The 16805-nt window shown below is 41.1% G+C and overlaps 1 protein-coding gene across 3 annotated transcripts in view; it reads right to left on the bottom strand.

Annotated features, from left to right (window-relative positions):
* Positions 1 to 16805, bottom strand: part of PRKCD (protein kinase C delta) — a 59784-nt gene that overhangs the window by 23756 nt on the left and 19223 nt on the right. For all 3 annotated transcript variants that reach the window (XM_063164526.1, XM_063164525.1, XM_063164527.1), the window contains exon 2: positions 1763 to 1897. In XM_063164526.1, coding sequence (XP_063020596.1) covers positions 1763 to 1877 — 115 coding nt within the window. In that variant the 5' untranslated portion in view covers positions 1878 to 1897. The remainder of the gene's footprint in view (positions 1 to 1762; positions 1898 to 16805) is intronic.

Raw genomic sequence — 16805 nt, forward strand, 5'->3', positions numbered from 1 at the left:
CCAGTCTGTTCCCAGCCTCTCCCCTCCCTAATCCCATGTCCCAATTAATATCTGCTCTGATCAGTCAACTCTATACATTTTTACCCTACATAAAACATAGAGAAGGTGTCTCAGTTACTGGAAACAGCTTCCAGCCCAGCCATGCTGCTTTTGTAATTACAATCATGCTAATCAAGGTTTGCCATGGGTCACAATCCCTGTCTGCAAATGAACACTGGAGGGGCAGCAAAGGACAGCCTTCAAGGACACTGCTCCTGCCTCTGCTGTGCTCAGCTTGGCTTCTCCGCTCACACTCCTGACTTCAGAACACACCCCATGTTTGCAAACTGGCTCCATGCCTAATCATTAAACTCTATGAGTTTCTTCTTCCTATACGATAAATTTTTCCCTGATTGTGTTTCAGCGTTCAAATCCAACAAAAAAGCTGTTCCAGATCTTGTCAAACTGACAACAGGACCATCAGACTGTTTTCCTGATTACTCCAATCACTCATCTCTCCAAGCAGTTCCCTCTCCTCCCCTTTTTTTTTTTTAGTATGTCAAAGACACATGGAAGCAAAGACTGGGAAATATTGGGACAATTCTACTTTTCAAAAGCAAATGGCTGGGAAAAAAACCAGTGGACTTATTTAAATTATTTTCATTTCTCCACATATTCTGGCAGCTGCAACACCTTCAACATCATGTCTATCATGTCTTCAGAGGTTATCCCAGCAGATTAGGAAACTACTTTGGAGCTTAGAACATTTGCTGAATGACAAAACTTTGTGGAAAAGGCACCATGCCTCGAATTTCAAGCTTAAATGCAGCTTTTACCCGCAGCAATAAGGGAAAAGACCAATCATGTTGTGAGGAAGAAGAAACTTCACCCTTTACTGCATTCTTTGATGTTTTGTGAATCTCTAGAGCCATAGCGCAGAGCTGCAGTCTAGCAATACATCAATTCCCTCTCATCCTGTTTGGCTGCAGTGGTGTATTCTAGCCAAATGTCACAAGATATTATAAACCTTTGGACCAGTTTCTGTAAAGATGAGGTCTCTGAAGGCTGAGGGCCTGTTGAATCACTTGGTCTGTTCAGCTGGAGAGACTGAGGGGAGACCTCAGTGCAGTTACAAGCTCCTGCTCTGGGTGACAGTGACAGACCTGAGGGATGGCCTGAAGTTGTGTCAGGGCAGGTGTAGGCTGGCTATTACAGAAAGGTTCCTCCCAGAGGGTGGTGGGGCCCTGAAGAGGCTCCCCAGGGAAGGGGCACAGAGCTCCCCAGGGCTGCCAGAGCTCCAGGAGCCTTTGGACAGCGCTCTCAGGCACAGGGTGGGACTGCTGGGGATGGCCATGCAGGGCAGGAGCTGGACTCAGTGATCATTGAGGGTCCCTTCCAGCACAGCTCATTCTGTGTTTCTGTGTAAGAAGACCTTCAGTGTGAGTAATTTCAAGCAAACGACTCAGGCAAAGTACCTCAGTTACTACAACAATAACAAACTGCACCTCTCATCCTCAATACAAATAAAGGGTATTTGCTGCTCTGTATTTCAGTTCCCTCAGACCTGCTCCTGCCCTGAGTACTAATAAAGAAACCTTGCTTTAAGGTGAAGGTAGAGAAAACAGCCATTATTATTTCTCCCATTCCAAAATAAAAGCTCACATTGAAATGCTTGGCATGACAGGAAGAGAAGGACTCACTGCCACTCACAGATTAAGGAGGTTTACAGTAGTTCTCAAAAATTTACTGATATTCAGAAAAGCACCTCCATTTGTAACCTCACCTGTAGTGAGAGCTTCCTTCATCTTGATAGCACAGAAAGGCTGGAGTTGTTCTCCATCATTCTGCCCAGGTCCCAGCTCAAAGGAGTTGAAAGATATCCGTAGGAAGGGGGCCATTGCTCAGGATGACACACAGCCTACGTGGAAAGAAAGAAAGATCAGAGTAAAACACCTGGTCTGAGACACATAATAAAGTGACACACTTCCCAGCAGATATCAAAGCTTCTATTGAAGCTACAATCACATGGCTTCTATTCCTGTATTGCTTTCAGTGGCCATTCACAAATCCTAGGGTGCATCCAGAGCTAGTGATCCAACCTGGGAGCCTCCAAACCTGCACATGATGCCAGCAAAGAGAAGAGGGACAGGTAGAAAGAGCTCCAGAGCTATTGTGTCACCAGTTTTAAAGTGTCAGGAATTACCCCACAAGAATTCAAAACATTTGTGATTTCTCAGTCAGCAAACAGGTATTTCATTACAGTCTTCCTCCAATTTAAGAGCTCTTGAATTTAGAGCAGATTTCATTTATAACTCACAGCACCTTTAGCAATGGAGTTTGTCCTGTATGCAAGGAAGGAGGGATTAGGAGGAAAGAGATAACAAGGTAACAGGAAGAGATGGTAGAAAAGAAAAAACTGGGCTGGGCTGGCCTTTTGACTGAAGATTTTCAACCTGTCCAGTCAAGCAGCACTAGGAAGAACATTTTGAGCAATCTTGCACGTGCTGGCATTTTTTAATGTAAAGAATTGACCTGAGAAACAATTAACATTTCTCTTCTATCTCTAAAAAGGCTCTTACAGTCATTTAGAAAAGGGATTAAAATCAAGTCTCTGCAGCAAGACAGCATATAACTCCTGACAGTATAATCTGCACATCTCACACTCTCCCCATGTGGGAACCTTTTTTAATAAATGGAAAAATTTTATTACTAACTTTTATTGAGTTAGTTTTTTTAACTAACTGTTTCCCCACTTTCTTTCTATGGGGTAAAACAAGAGTTAGAAAGCAAGTTTAGGATTACTTGGCAGCACTGCTTATTCCCCTGAAGAACAGAAAGCCACGACTAAAATTCTCATTCACACAGACTCACAATAAAGCAACAACCCTCCCACACTACTCCACTGCTTATTGCAGCTTGGGGCACCATAGATGGAGTTGACCTCACAAAGAAAGAAAAATAGACAGCTTTTGTAAAAATTAACAAATACCATCTGACAGCTGACTTTCACAAACGCAGCTTAAAGCACAGTGCTTATCAGGAGTTTTAATGAGGAACACATTTTAGCTGCTCAGGAGACCCTGTGCTATGCTCAGAACTGCACCCCAGTGATCAGCTGCAGGACTTGCCAGCAGCAGATCACATATCATTCCTACTCAACATGGATGTAAAAGAAACCAGATTTCAGCCTTGTTCCCCTCTGGGAAACAGCTCCAAGGCTCCATGAGGCCATAGGTAGAAACAAGCTGGGTAGGTTAACATGGAGCTCCCACTGGAAGGTTTCTTTAACAGAATCACAGGAGAATTCTGCTGCAAGGGACAGCCCAGCAAGAAGTCACAATTTCCAGTAAGCCTTTGACTATATGAATGAAAAATTGGAAAGCACTGACAAACAATTGCACTGATTTCACTCAGCCCATGTTACTCAAGCCAGTGTTAGTCCTGAGACAGAATACAAGGATTTACAATTTTGTTTTTTATCTCCAAGTTATCAGATACAATAAATCATGTATCATGCATACACATTTTGAGTAATCCCACAGCCTTTCTCAATTTCAGAGGCCAAATACATTTGGATGCCATATTTTCACCTCTGTTTCATAGTTTTGGATATGGTTATTTGTTGCAGTTTCATTGTACTCAGCTTCAGTGCATGTCCAATGCTCACTTCTCACTCGGAAATGCTGCACACAAGCAATTCAGCAGTTAGAAGAAAACACCAATATCCCAGAGTTTTTGATGGTGCTCAAAGTCCAAGGTCACAGTGGAAACTAGAAGATAACTTTGCTTTAAAAAGAGCTTAAAAAGAGCCCAAACAAACTCAGCAGCTGCCTGCTCTTGCTAAGTTTCTCCACTCCTACACATTATATGCTTTTTTCACAGATCTAGAGATCTTGAATGCCTGCATGCAAACTCTTCACTGTATGTGGTAGACTATATTGTGACAGAGAGAGGTTAAGTGAGAAAGGAGGGTTTGGATTTGCTCCTCAAATACATCTTCTGATCCTTTCCTATGCTAAGATGTACTGTGAGATAGTTGACAAGGATCAGCTGCACTGCTGTAAACAAAACCATTCCCCACTAAAACTGCTTTTGGCAGTGAAACTCAGTGAAAGAGATTAATTTTAAATCAACAAAGTTTCTCAAAATCCCTGCTGAGTACACTCATGTGAGAACACATTTGAGAAGGAAAGACACTGAAAGCAGCACAGAGGCTTTGCTTGTTGCAGTTTAGACAAGAGTCCACCTCCAGTCTCTGTGACTGCTACAGAAGTGACAGCACTAGTGCTGAATCTTGTTTTAAAGGCTGTATCTGTCAAGAACTGAAACTGCTGAAAAACACTAGCTTTGAATTGAGGGAGACTGTAAAATCTAATCATATTATCTACACTGCAGCTATGAAGTGTTAAAGCCAAACTGTTTTCCCTAAAGGGCAAAATTTTATCCAAACCAAATGGTGGAAAAACTGAGATGTGAGCTCCAACAATACTCCAAGTCTAAATGACAGGTTCAATATCTCAAACAGTTTCAAAGTCAAAGTACAATCTTAAAAAAAAAAAAAAACCTACCCAAAAAACGAAGGGAAAAACATTCCAGTAACATTACTGGAGATGAAGTACCTGGGCGCTCAGAGCACACCATCAGATGCTGTCCTGCACAACATTCACTTTGTCAAGGATTCCTGACCTTCTCTAATGCAAACTAAACCCATGTTCTATGCTATCAGGGACAGATTCTGCAAAATCCACTGTACTTTCAACTGAGCTTTAAAATGGAGAGTTTTTGATTATTTAATATGGAAAGAAAATCAACACTGTTATTATCAACTACGGAGAAAGAGGGGGAAACTGGAAACATCTTCACATCATCAATGTCAACACCTGCCAGATGAACAAATGCTCAATTTTCCCACTGATGTGTTTGTAACACGCAGTTTTAAAGAAACCTTCAAAGCAAATTAAAATATTAAATATTCCTAGGATAATTTTATCAAGATTTGCTGGCACAAAATTCACATTAGATTAAAAACCTTGTTCACAGAGACCAAAGGGACAAAGGGTAAATTCTGCAGTGTTTCTCCTTCCAGCAGTGCCCAGCTCTCAGGGGCTGGGGGGAAGGTGGTGCTTGCCAGGGTTCCTTTGTTGCTGTAATTCTGCCTTGTTATAAACAGTGGGGACAAGCCAGCCCTAACACAGCCCAGAGACAAAGACATGGTTGTAACTTTTACACAAAGCAGGAAGGCACATCAAAGCAGTGGATGATCTGGAGGAAAAGCAGTGGATGATCTGGAGGAAACGCTGACACTGGCTGACAACAGAGCACTGAAGAGACTGAAAACCAACGGGCCCAAACAGAGCCAGGCTGTTCCATCACTGATAAGGACCATGGATCCAAGAGAAATACAACTGAGAAAACTCCCCTGCAGGTTTGTGCCTCTGATTTCCTTGTATTAGACTGTGAAATGTTTTGCAGATGGATGTAAAGCTGCAAGGCATCCCAGCTGTCCCACAGAACTGCTCTGGGTGCCATGAAATGCCTGATTCCTGCTGAGGCTCCTTCCAAGGCCACACAGCTGCTCTGGGAACCACCAACAGCACCACACCCCATAAACCATCCATTCTTCCCTGGAAAGACGAAGCAGTAACTTTTTCCTTCTTTAAGATGCAAAAGTATAGATTATATTCAACCTTTTTTTTTTCACACAAGGGTTTCCTGTCCTCTATTCTGGCAACAGACAAGAAAGACAGCACCAAATTACTGTCCAGCTCATTGTCCCCACAGCACTTCTAAACACAGGAACAAGGGTCTCTGTGGTCTTTGTGTACAGCCTGCAAAGCTGATTGTGCTGCTTGCATGGCAATCATACAGGATTGTGTAATGCAAATAAAGATGCTGGAAGAGGGATTAGCATCCTTCACCTGTGCAGACTGGGTGTTTTTATTGTTCCTATGTGTGACAACCTACACTCCCTGCACTTAGATCCTTTCAGCTGATGGTCCAAGAGAGAAAACCAGTGTCTGTGCTGTAGGACAGTTCACTGAACCAAAGGAATATGGTGCTAACCACTGTCTACATTGCACACCTAGGATTAGTCTACAGAGACTTTTTGCAGGTTCTGTTTCAAGCCTTGGCCTTTATCTGATGCTCTGTAGGTAAAAGTCAATCTAAAAATGAAGTCAGTTTACAAGAAGCTTATTATATTTGCTGTTTGAACCTTGTCAAAAAGACACATAGCAGCAGACTTAATCAGCTGGACTTCTCTAGGCACCACTGCTACCCACATAAACCCTAAAAAATATACTTATATCCAATCTGAAATCACTTTACATCATGATGCTGAACACTCAAAACCACCAGGGATAGCAAAAAACCCCATTATCCTCAGGTGCTGCTCTGAAAAATCCACAGAGGCCTTAAGAAGTACTCTCCACAAAACAGAGCTAAACAGACATGTTGTATGTAGGTCCCCGCAAAAAAAAGAATTCTCCAAAAATCCTGTCCCTGCAGTAGCATCACTTGTGCTTTTATTTAGGTTTGCCCATTTGTCATTTAGGTTTAGCCATTAAGGTACAGCTATCTCCTATGAATGGCTTAATTTAGAAATTAGAATTGTGGGACTATACTAATGAAAGCAAAACAGATGTATATGGTGATATTTAATAAGTGCAGAAATCTTCAAAAAGAAAAGGATAAAAAGAGCACTTTTAAAACAGCCCAATCAAGTAGAATTTCTGCAGTAATAATTCCAAAACAGTGTATCTTCATAAAATGTTTTAAAATTATTACACAACTCTATGAAAAGTAAAAAAGGCAACAAAAATTTTAACTCACAATTCAATTTACTTCCTGTTAAACTTACTGCAAATGATTTTCTTTTTCTGGCTCATAATTTCAAAATGACAGTTCATACATTGAATTCCAGTGCAAATGATGCAAGTTTTGGGGGTTTATATTGTCCTTTTTTATGTTACTTTTTTTTTTTTTTTTTTTTTTAAAGTACAAGTAGAGTGGCTCAGGTCCCTAAGCTTAGCTTGGAAAAAGTGTAGTTACCATTTCCTTCCCTTCCTCCCCCAAGTATATTCTCTTTCAGATACTTCTGCTTTTGCTGGGCTAGGCCAAGTCCAGAAACAGAAACAATTACATAACAAAATCTGTCCCTGTATTGCAACAGTTTGGAGAAGAATCCATCCAGATAAGCCATGTAGCAAGAGATGTTCCCTGGTTTCATCCCCCTTGGCCAGAAGCACAGATATTTCCAAGTTTCCACGCTTCTTTGCTCAGCACTCCCCAAAATGCCCAAATCTGTGGCTCCTCTCTAAATTGCTGGTATTTCCCCAACAGCCTTCAAGGCAAAAATAATTACTGATATTTTCCCTTATCATTACAATGAGAAGCTTTTCAAAATATGAGCGCCAGAAATATCGTTCTAAGCAGAGAAACTCTTTCAGTCTTGACAGCACAAACTCCTGGAAGCTCAAGAGGATGCAGGTTGAGGGGGGATGCAGATGGGAGGCAAGCAGGAGGTAAAGCAGACCCGATTTTGGGAGCTTTTAGGAAGACACAGAGCCCAATTTATTTGAGAGTAGGATAACTTGAGTAGCTCAGTAACAAGAGTTGACTGCTCTTAAAGTGGTTTCAAGTGCATTGAAGACGAAAAATCTGGATTTTACACCCAAAGATCAGAAAGTGAAGGAAATTGTGGACTCTGGAATAGGCAGCAGGCCAGCCTGTCACAGAGCATACGCTGCAAGATAAAACCAGCATTTTACACCAAACATCCTTTTTCTTTGGAAACAGAGAACACTTGGAGCAACAATTGGCTTTTCCAAAATTCCACAACCACTACTTGGTGGGGAGAAGGAGGAAGTACTGTCAGCTGTTTTTTCTTTGGAAGTGCATAAGAATTAGCCATTTAAAATTTCTTTTTAGAGCCCTGAGTTCTCCTTCCTCTGTGAACACACAGGACTAACCATGGAACACTACAGGCCACTGTCACCATTGCCAAAATCAAGCTTGAAACAAAAGTGCAAATGAATCCCCTTCCTCAATCTCAAACCCAAACATCACACATTGGAAACACGCAGGAGAAGAAAGGCTGCCTGAAGCCCAAAGGCTTTGTTAGTTATTTCTGATAGCACAAGCTGGTATCATTTGTTGAGCACAGCTGAAACAACATTTTGGAAGGATTAATACAACAGGGCTGGCTGGACAGACCCTTAGGAGGCTCCAGGTGAAGGAACCATTCATTAATACCAAGTCACACTCTGAAACGGGAGCATGTCCAAAATGTTTTGATAGGAGGCAAACCATGGCTCTCCTCTATGCAATACATAATTTAAGTCTAATTAGGAAGCTTTTTTTTTGTCTTTGACATGGGGAATAAGTAGAGGCTGAGGTTTTTTCCCTTCAATTAAGTAACACAATCCCTTCCACATGAGAGGAAAAACCCTATTCTGTGAAAGGGATGAAGTTACACTTCTCTATAATAATGGCCTGTAGCCAAGCTCTGCAGCAGCTCTGGCTCTGTGTCATTAGGGAGGGCACTGAAGGAGCTGGGCTGAATCTGAGCCCCTGATCAGCTCCCACTTCCTCAATAATGGTCAAGAAATTGGGCAGCTTTTAGCCAGCATGACTGAATTGCAACACTGCACATCAAGTTTATCATGTGGAGAGGAGCTCTCCAAAGGAAGCAAGGCATTCTGCAAAAGGCTTCATGGACCTTTTTGTAACAGCCAGTACATGAGGAGAGCTGAGCTACTCACAGCTTTCAGAAGGACCAAGCCAAAGGAAAACAGCCCAAGAAAATCCAGTGTACAGTAACTGCTTAGGTACCATGATCAAGTGGACAGGGATCCACAGTCAGGCACACTCCAGTAACACATTTCTCCTCTAACAGAGGAGATAAATGCCAAGCCCATCCGCCAGTTCATTCCTGATGAATACTTTTATCTAGGTTCCATTGTAACATCCAAGATTTTCTGGCCTTCCAGCACCTAAGGGGGCTCTAAGAGAGCTGGAGAGGGACTTTGGACAAGGGCCTGGAAGGACAGGACAGGGGGGATGGCTGCCCACTGCCAGAGGGCAGGGCTAGATGGGATATTAGGGAGGAATTCTTGGCTATGAGGGTGCTGGGGCCCTGGCACAGGGTGCCCAGAGAAGCTGTGGCTGCCCCTGGATCCCTGGAAGTGTCCAGGGCCAGGCTGGACAAGGCTTGGAGCCACCTGGGACAGTGGAAGGTGTCCCTGCCCATGGCAGGGGTTGGAACTGGATGAGCTTTGAGGTCCCTTCCAATCCAAACCATTCCAGAATTTTGTGATTTTCTGCTCAGTTGTAAGCTTCCTGGAAATTGAGATGTATTTCCCAGAAAGAATAGCAGATAATGCCAGCAACATCTTTTCAAACCAAACAGAAAACACTGCCTTTCTCTTCAAAACACTGGAGGAGTTTTATGCTTGTGTAGTTTCTTTGTATTTTCCACTGAATTCCCTTCACACTGAAAAAGCCAAATACCATAAAGATAGTAAGTCAACTACAGTTTAAGATAAAAAGGAATTTTTATTTTCTCTTATTTCAAATGTACTGGGTTAATGAGTTTACATGAACCATGAAGAGGGAAAATGGAAATAAAGAAACTGGACGTTCAACAGAATTATAATGAATGCCTTCTAATACGTTGTAGTAAGAAAACAATTTTAGTTTGCTCTTTTTAAAACATCAGCAGATCATGCAGTCTAAGTGCCTCTCCAAGTGCACAAGCCTCCAAGTCAAAAATTTCTCCTACTGCCAGCACTTATGACCTAATCCTCTAAGTATCTGGAAAACCAGAATATTCATTAGCTGAGAGAACTGTATCATCATTCATACAGGCTGGAAAGCTGCTGCTCAGATAACCTCATCAGAGGGAACACAATTCAGCCCATGGACATGACCAAGGCTTTTCAACTAAAAGGGTGCAAGTGTTATGAACCAAAAATTTTGCTCATTAACTGCATATGGAGTTGTAGGAATAGATACAGTCCCTCCTCCTGACTGCATCTGGCATTATTTGGGTTGTTTGGTTTGGGTTTTTGAGATGACCTTGAAGGTGTACATGCATCACTACCTGTGATTCTGTGATCTCCCTTCTGCAATGAGGAGAGAAAAGAAGCACAGCTCTGTTCCACTGAGGATGTACAAGGAGATGTTAAATACTGAATGGCCACAGGGGTTGATCAGAAGAAACTGGAAAGAAGTAATCATAACCAAAACTTATTTTTAATTAATACAGCTTTGCTCCTGCTGTAATTTTGAGGTTCAGCCCTCAGCTTGCAAAAAGAGATAAGAAAATGGAACCACAAAAGATTTTTAACTGTCCCCTCCCATCTGAATCACCTTCTGGAAGAAATGAGCATATAAAGCTCTACAGCAGACCCGGCATTCCCAAAAATACAGAGAACAGGCACAGCTCATTAACAGCAAGTTGAATTTAAGCATAAATAGATCTCAAGAGAAATTTGGGTTACTCAAAGGTAGCACAGAGTTTGCATAATAGGCTGTAAATTCAGGGTGAGATGTACAATTTAATACCACTTTAAATTTCTTCTTTTTTTAATCATTCTGATAAGAAGTTGAGATAGCATTTATTTTTTGCCTTTTCCTGAGTAGTGTGGTTTAAACATATGAACTCCACACTCTGAGGGATCTAAATACTTAGGATTCATGTCAGCTAATAGCCATATTGAATGATTTTCCAGTAAATGAATGGAAACACATCATTTGTGTACCCTTATGGGGCAAGAAAATCTTTATGCATTGAAACATCTGGAACACAAGCCAGTAAATGAGAATGAAAAAGCTAAACAAAAATCCCTGGAGCTTCTGATAAGCCAGAACCTTGTTTGTAAAGACAGCCATGTCAGGACATGCTCAACTAAAACTGGAGAATCACTTAAAAATGAGCGTTTTGCTTTTCATATGCAAAGCCCTACACGCACAGAGAAACACAAACCAAAGAAGCAAAGAACTTCACTTCGCAACACTGCAAGTCAGCACCTGCTTTGTTCCTTTATTGGGTCACTGCACTGATGAACATGTTGGTAAACAACAGACTACATTACTTGTCTAAAAAAATTCTTTCAGGAAGATTTATGCAACTGACTTGCCAGGGTATCTACAGATTATCCAAAAAGTAACTGCAGACAAAGTCTTTGATTACAGTTGTACTCTGGTGTCCCAGTTAATCCCCAGAAGCAACAGTGTTCAATGATTTTCCTACAGACAAGCTTTCCTGGCTCATTATGGCCTCTCACTTTCTCCATCACTAAATGGATAAATGAGTTAAAGTCTTGGTCACTTTCCCTGCACCTTCCAATTATTTCTGAGGGGTTTTTTGCTGCACATGTTTCTTCTGCCATAGAAGTCCTTCTTTGCAATAACTTTTATAGCAATTTTTTTTTTTAATAGAAATGCCACATCCTAATGGTCTGCTTTCCAACCACGCTGGGATACTGGGGGTGACAGCGGGCTGGGGGGTTTTGGGGTTTTTCTGTGAGATTATTCAGTTAAAAGGGATGGGGCATGGCTGCTACTGGCACAGAAAAACTCAGAGGAAAACCAAAGGGCTGTAAACCCCACAGCTCCTGAGGGAGAAGCACACACCATGGCACAATGCTCTTCCCAACCCTTCCAGGGCTTGAATGGGGACAGGGAGGTCACAGAGTGAAGCCCACAGGAACCAGAACGCTCCCAGCGCTTCCAAATGCAAACGTTCCTGCATGGAAAGATGGTCCCAGGGCAGCTGAGTGGGAAATTCTCTTTCCACATGGTGTCATTTGTTTGAGTAGATCTAGCCTTAATGGTCTGCCCAGTCCTGCCTCCAAATCTTTCCTCTGTGAATTTGAGCAATCCACACTGCCTTGATTCTTTCCCTTCTCCAGTGCCAAGAGGCTCTTTCACACTGTTTACTATGCAGCTTGCTTAATCACAGCTTGCCTAATTATAATTACTTTGGCATTTTGTCTATCTGAAATACCTTTCACTTCCACGAAGCAGCAAAAGAGTGAGTAGTTAGTGCTGGCCAGGAGCTCTCCTGATGTCTGCAGCAAACCCAGCACAAATCAGCCCAAAAAGATTCCCTTCTGCCAGGTGGTTTGCAGCACTCAGCACTCCCCAGGCCACAGGATGCTGGCATTTCCCCACAGGTCAGGGTATTTGCTTCTACTACACCACCAAATACATAAGTCCTGGGGTAAATGATGTTTTTCTCATATTAGCAATTACAGCTGAACCCACAGACACGCTTTGTGACCAGGACTGAGAAGCAATTCACACAATTAACAAGAGGTAAATAGATGCCCATAACCCACTTCTTACAAAAAATTAGTCCACATCTTGGATAATTTGAGAGTTCCCAGTACTGAGTAAACAGAAGTTAAATCAACTTCAGCCCAATGAATTAGTTTTGTGGGAAAGAGCTGCAGACAGCTACACTGCCAGTCTTTAATAGACAACCCCACTCTGCTCCTGTGGGACTACTAAAAAATTAAATATTTACTGAGACCTGAAAAACAGCTATATTGAAGAATTTATTTGAAAATGCTTAATTAAAAAGTGGTCTGGTAAATATAATTTTTATGCTCCTATGATGTATCTCCTTGTCCCTGATGCAGTTTTCCAAGCAGAGCATAAACGTTTTCCTAACTGCTCTAAAACAAAATCCACCTCAGAAAATGAAGTTATGAAACCTATTTCTGACAGAAAATCACTTAAAATTCATCTGAGGAGATGTCAAAGGAGAAAAGAACCTCACGACTCTCTCACAGCTGTCAGCACCCCACCTTCATCTTTGATGTGCTCTGAGGACCTGCAGCAGGTGAGATGTGCAAATATGGATCACACGCACAAAGATCGGATATCCTGAGCAAGGAGAGTAATTTTCATAATTACCTCCTCTCATTAACATTATGTTCCACCAAAGCAGCAAGGCTTTTTTTAGTTTTAAAATGTTATGAGGAAAACATTGCATAAAGCCATCTTGATTTCCAACATGTGTCAATTGAATATTGTAAAGTTTGATACAATCTTGACTACAAAACACCTAAAACTACTTAGAGCAGCTGCCTTGCCAAAAGGCAAAATTTAACTTCTGTAGCTTGTGTAAGTGAAACTGAGGGAAGTTTCCAGTATTACTGGAAATACTGGAAATAGTGTATGTCATGCAGTATTTGCTCAGTGGTAGAACTATTTCCCCTATTTTGTTAGGATTACAGATTATAGTTGAGTATAAAAAAATATGGTAGTTTAAGTAACAACTTACACATCTCAAGTAAATAATACAAAACTTTTCAGGCTGCTGTCATTTTCTTTTCCAGAGGAAGAGTTAATAAGGAAAATGGAGAATAAACTCTGTGTGGCTGACTTCAGACATTACCCTCAAAAACTACGCAGAAACCTCCAGAGCAAGGCCTGCATCTGTCCTACCATTACTTACAGGGTAAAAGGCTACCTAGAAATAAAATAAGAACTTCTCAAAGAAGAATTAAAGAAAATAAAAATGGTGAAGATAGATTCTTTCTTGTTATTGCAAGTAAGATTTTTCTAGCAATAGCATTCATTTACAGTGGATGATGGACAGGCAGAAAACACCCATATGGCATTAGAGAATTAAGACATGAAAATAGTTCCCTTAAAAAAATGGAATCATATTGCTAATTAATTTAAAATGGAATCATTTGCTAACAATATTCTTATCAACCCACCTTAATGCCTAGAATTGATATCACAAACTGGATTTGTACACTGACCTCTTTCAAAATGCTTAATGTTAGCTACAAGGCTCAGTGCATGGTAGCTAAACATCAGAATACTTTTAAATTGGGGCATTAGAAGTTATAAGGTTTTAAATCTCTAGTTATTCTTATAAAACCTCCTCATGTTGCTACCAGCTCTGAAAGACTCAGATATAACAAGTAACAAATACTACATGTATTTAGTACAGTTCTGGAGTAGTGATACATAGGGTAGGCACTGCCCAAGAAAGATTCTTCACCCTCCCCAAAAGTAGATCTCAGCAATTATCTAATTTTACTTTCAATCTCTGAACAAAATTAAAATAGAAGCACTTTAAGCATCAATCTGTACTATTGCATAATCCAAAAGCAGTTTAGGAGACTTAAACAGTAGTGGGGTAGAGCTGTTTCCATTGTTTGTAACTAACTTCCAGCACCATGTTAAATCTTAGGACAAGCAACTACAATAAACTCTGCCTACAGAAGAGAAAACACTGTTCAGTTTGGTTTTTCTTGTCAGTAAATATTTTGTGGCTCTTGCTTAATTCAGAACAAACTTTCAGAATGCTCTACAATAAAAACATTAATTTCTGTTCTCCAAACAGAGGATGGTTAGAATCTCTAAACAACTTTCAGTAACAAATTTTAAAGGCACAATTTGAACTCTTCCAGCATCTCCTAGTGAAGTTACATGAGCTACACAGAGGAAAAGCCACTGCAGGAAGTTGTATGGAGTTCAGTGGAACCAGCATTACATTTAAGATCTTGGCATGAGAGAGTCAAAAGATCAAGGTTTCGTTTGTGACCCATTTACTGCTAACCTCCCTTCCTCTGTTCCCTTTTCCTATCATCACCTGCCTACCAGAAAGTGGAGCTGCACAAATGGTTACTGACAGGCTTGGCTACTTAGCAGCAATACCTCATCATAGCTAAGGATTAGCATCTAAAGTCTCAAAAGTCTTTTACCATTTCTTCCAAAAACACTCAACAGAAAGAGTGAATATTATACTTTCAGCAAGGTGTCAGGATGGCAGGTTACAGGCTCCTAACACCAATTCAACACATTTCTGAGGCAACAAGTGACTGAATTTATATTCAGGACTTTTCCTCCTGTCCCCCACAGCAAAGAGACTCAAGAGTCTGTCTGCAATTTTGGAAAGATGCATTATGCATGCAGGTTAATTAAACTGCTTCCATGACCAGACAGGGACGAGCCTCTCAGGATTCCTCCTTGATGTGAGTAATTCTTGTGGAAACTCCCAACTTCCGTGCTGACTCATAAACCAAGGAGCCAGAGTGCTGAGTAAGGACACAGCTCAGAACTGCACAGACAGGTAATCTGCCATTACAAATACTCATTAGAGCATTGCACTTCCTAAAGCTCCCTTCCAACATCCTTTTTTCAATCTGAAACAAATTTACCAAACTTAATATCCAAGAGGAATCTCAGGAAGTTTGTAGAATATCTACCCATCTCTGAGATATATCTTTATAAAATTATAATAATTTTTTAAAAAATTGTTTACTTTTAAGGGCCTTTGAAAAAGTGGGATGTTTGAATCAACCTCAAGGACAATCCATTGAAGAGCTGAAGGGCAGAAGAATAGAACATTTGCATTTTAGTATGGGATGAGAAGACTACAGGCCAGGCTTGATGTAGATGTCAGTAGCATCTTAAGTGACAATTTCTCAGTTGACATCTTACACAGTGTTAAGTGAAACCTATTTTTCCTACAAAACTGTTGCCCTGAAAACCCCCGGGCTTCCCCTACAATAAATAATGACAAGTAAACCAAGCTGAATACAAGGAATGATGGAGAATGGAAATGCCCAGGGAAGTGAAAAAAGAGAACATAAAATAGAAAGACTAAATTTATTCTACTTGATTCTCTTCCTGGTTTTTTACCCATCATTAGCAAGAGTTTCATGTTATCTACTCACCCACCAGACTAGAGAGTACCCAAAGGCAGCCAGTGACAAGACCAGCCTTACAACATGTTCATTCTTTTATTCATTCCCTTACACACAAGTCAGGAATCATTTTGACAAAAGTTTCACAACACCTCAAAACCAAAAGATCCTTTACCTGGAGGATCCCTACAGCCCAGGTTCTCTGCTTTTCTTCCTGGGGCCAAGGGCCAGCTGGCCTCAGTTTCAGGAGGAAACTCTCAGGTAGGAAACAGCAGCATTCCTTCAGGTTTCAACATTCATTGGACTCACTACCAGCAATGACTGAAACCTCATTTTCACATCCAAACATCAACAATGGGGAGAGATCAGACTGCAGAGAAGCATTGGTGATCTCTGCTACTACAGGGAGGGGTGTTAGTAAAAGTAGACAAGGTCCCAAGTTGAACTGCACTGTTTTCCTTTGAATCTGATCCTGAATGCCCTATGACACTGAGAAACCTTTTAACTTCTCTGCTCCTTAGTTTGCTCTAATAAAACAATATCTAGACACTTGGCAAAGTGCTTTGTGAAGACTCACAACAGAAACTTTAGTATTAAAAATAGGATTTGTCAACACCAGCTCTCAACTCAATTTCAAACATATGTATTTACAGAGGAAAGCAAAACTACTTGGTCAGAACGAATCCTACAAATAACAGATACACGGAAGAGCCTACATTTTGAAATTGAGATTGTCAGTCACAGCCCTGTCTGCAGAACAGCTATCACAAGCCAGCTAAATGGTGGAGGAATGGCAGATAGGGAGCAGTGGCCTCTGGAGCCTTTGTGGCATTTACCAGCTGTCAAAATACAGCTCAGCTCCATGGGAACACACCAAACATTCCCAGACACTCTGCCTGTAAGTTTACAAACACTCCATAAATAATGCTTAAGCATCTAACAGGAGAGAGACTCACACATGACACTGAGAGCCAACAGCACAAGCAATGCAAACTACAACTTGAGATGAACAAATAGAGATAACCAGAGCTCCTGAAGAACTCAAGATCGTTTCCCCCATAGGTATTTAGCAGGTGAAATAAATGTTCTGGACCACACAGTGTGCAGAGGGAACTCAGTAAGAGCCAAACCACAGAACAAAAAGGAGAG

Source organism: Melospiza melodia, chromosome 10 (assembly GCF_035770615.1).
Source record: "Melospiza melodia melodia isolate bMelMel2 chromosome 10, bMelMel2.pri, whole genome shotgun sequence".
Lineage (NCBI taxonomy): Eukaryota > Metazoa > Chordata > Aves > Passeriformes > Passerellidae > Melospiza > Melospiza melodia.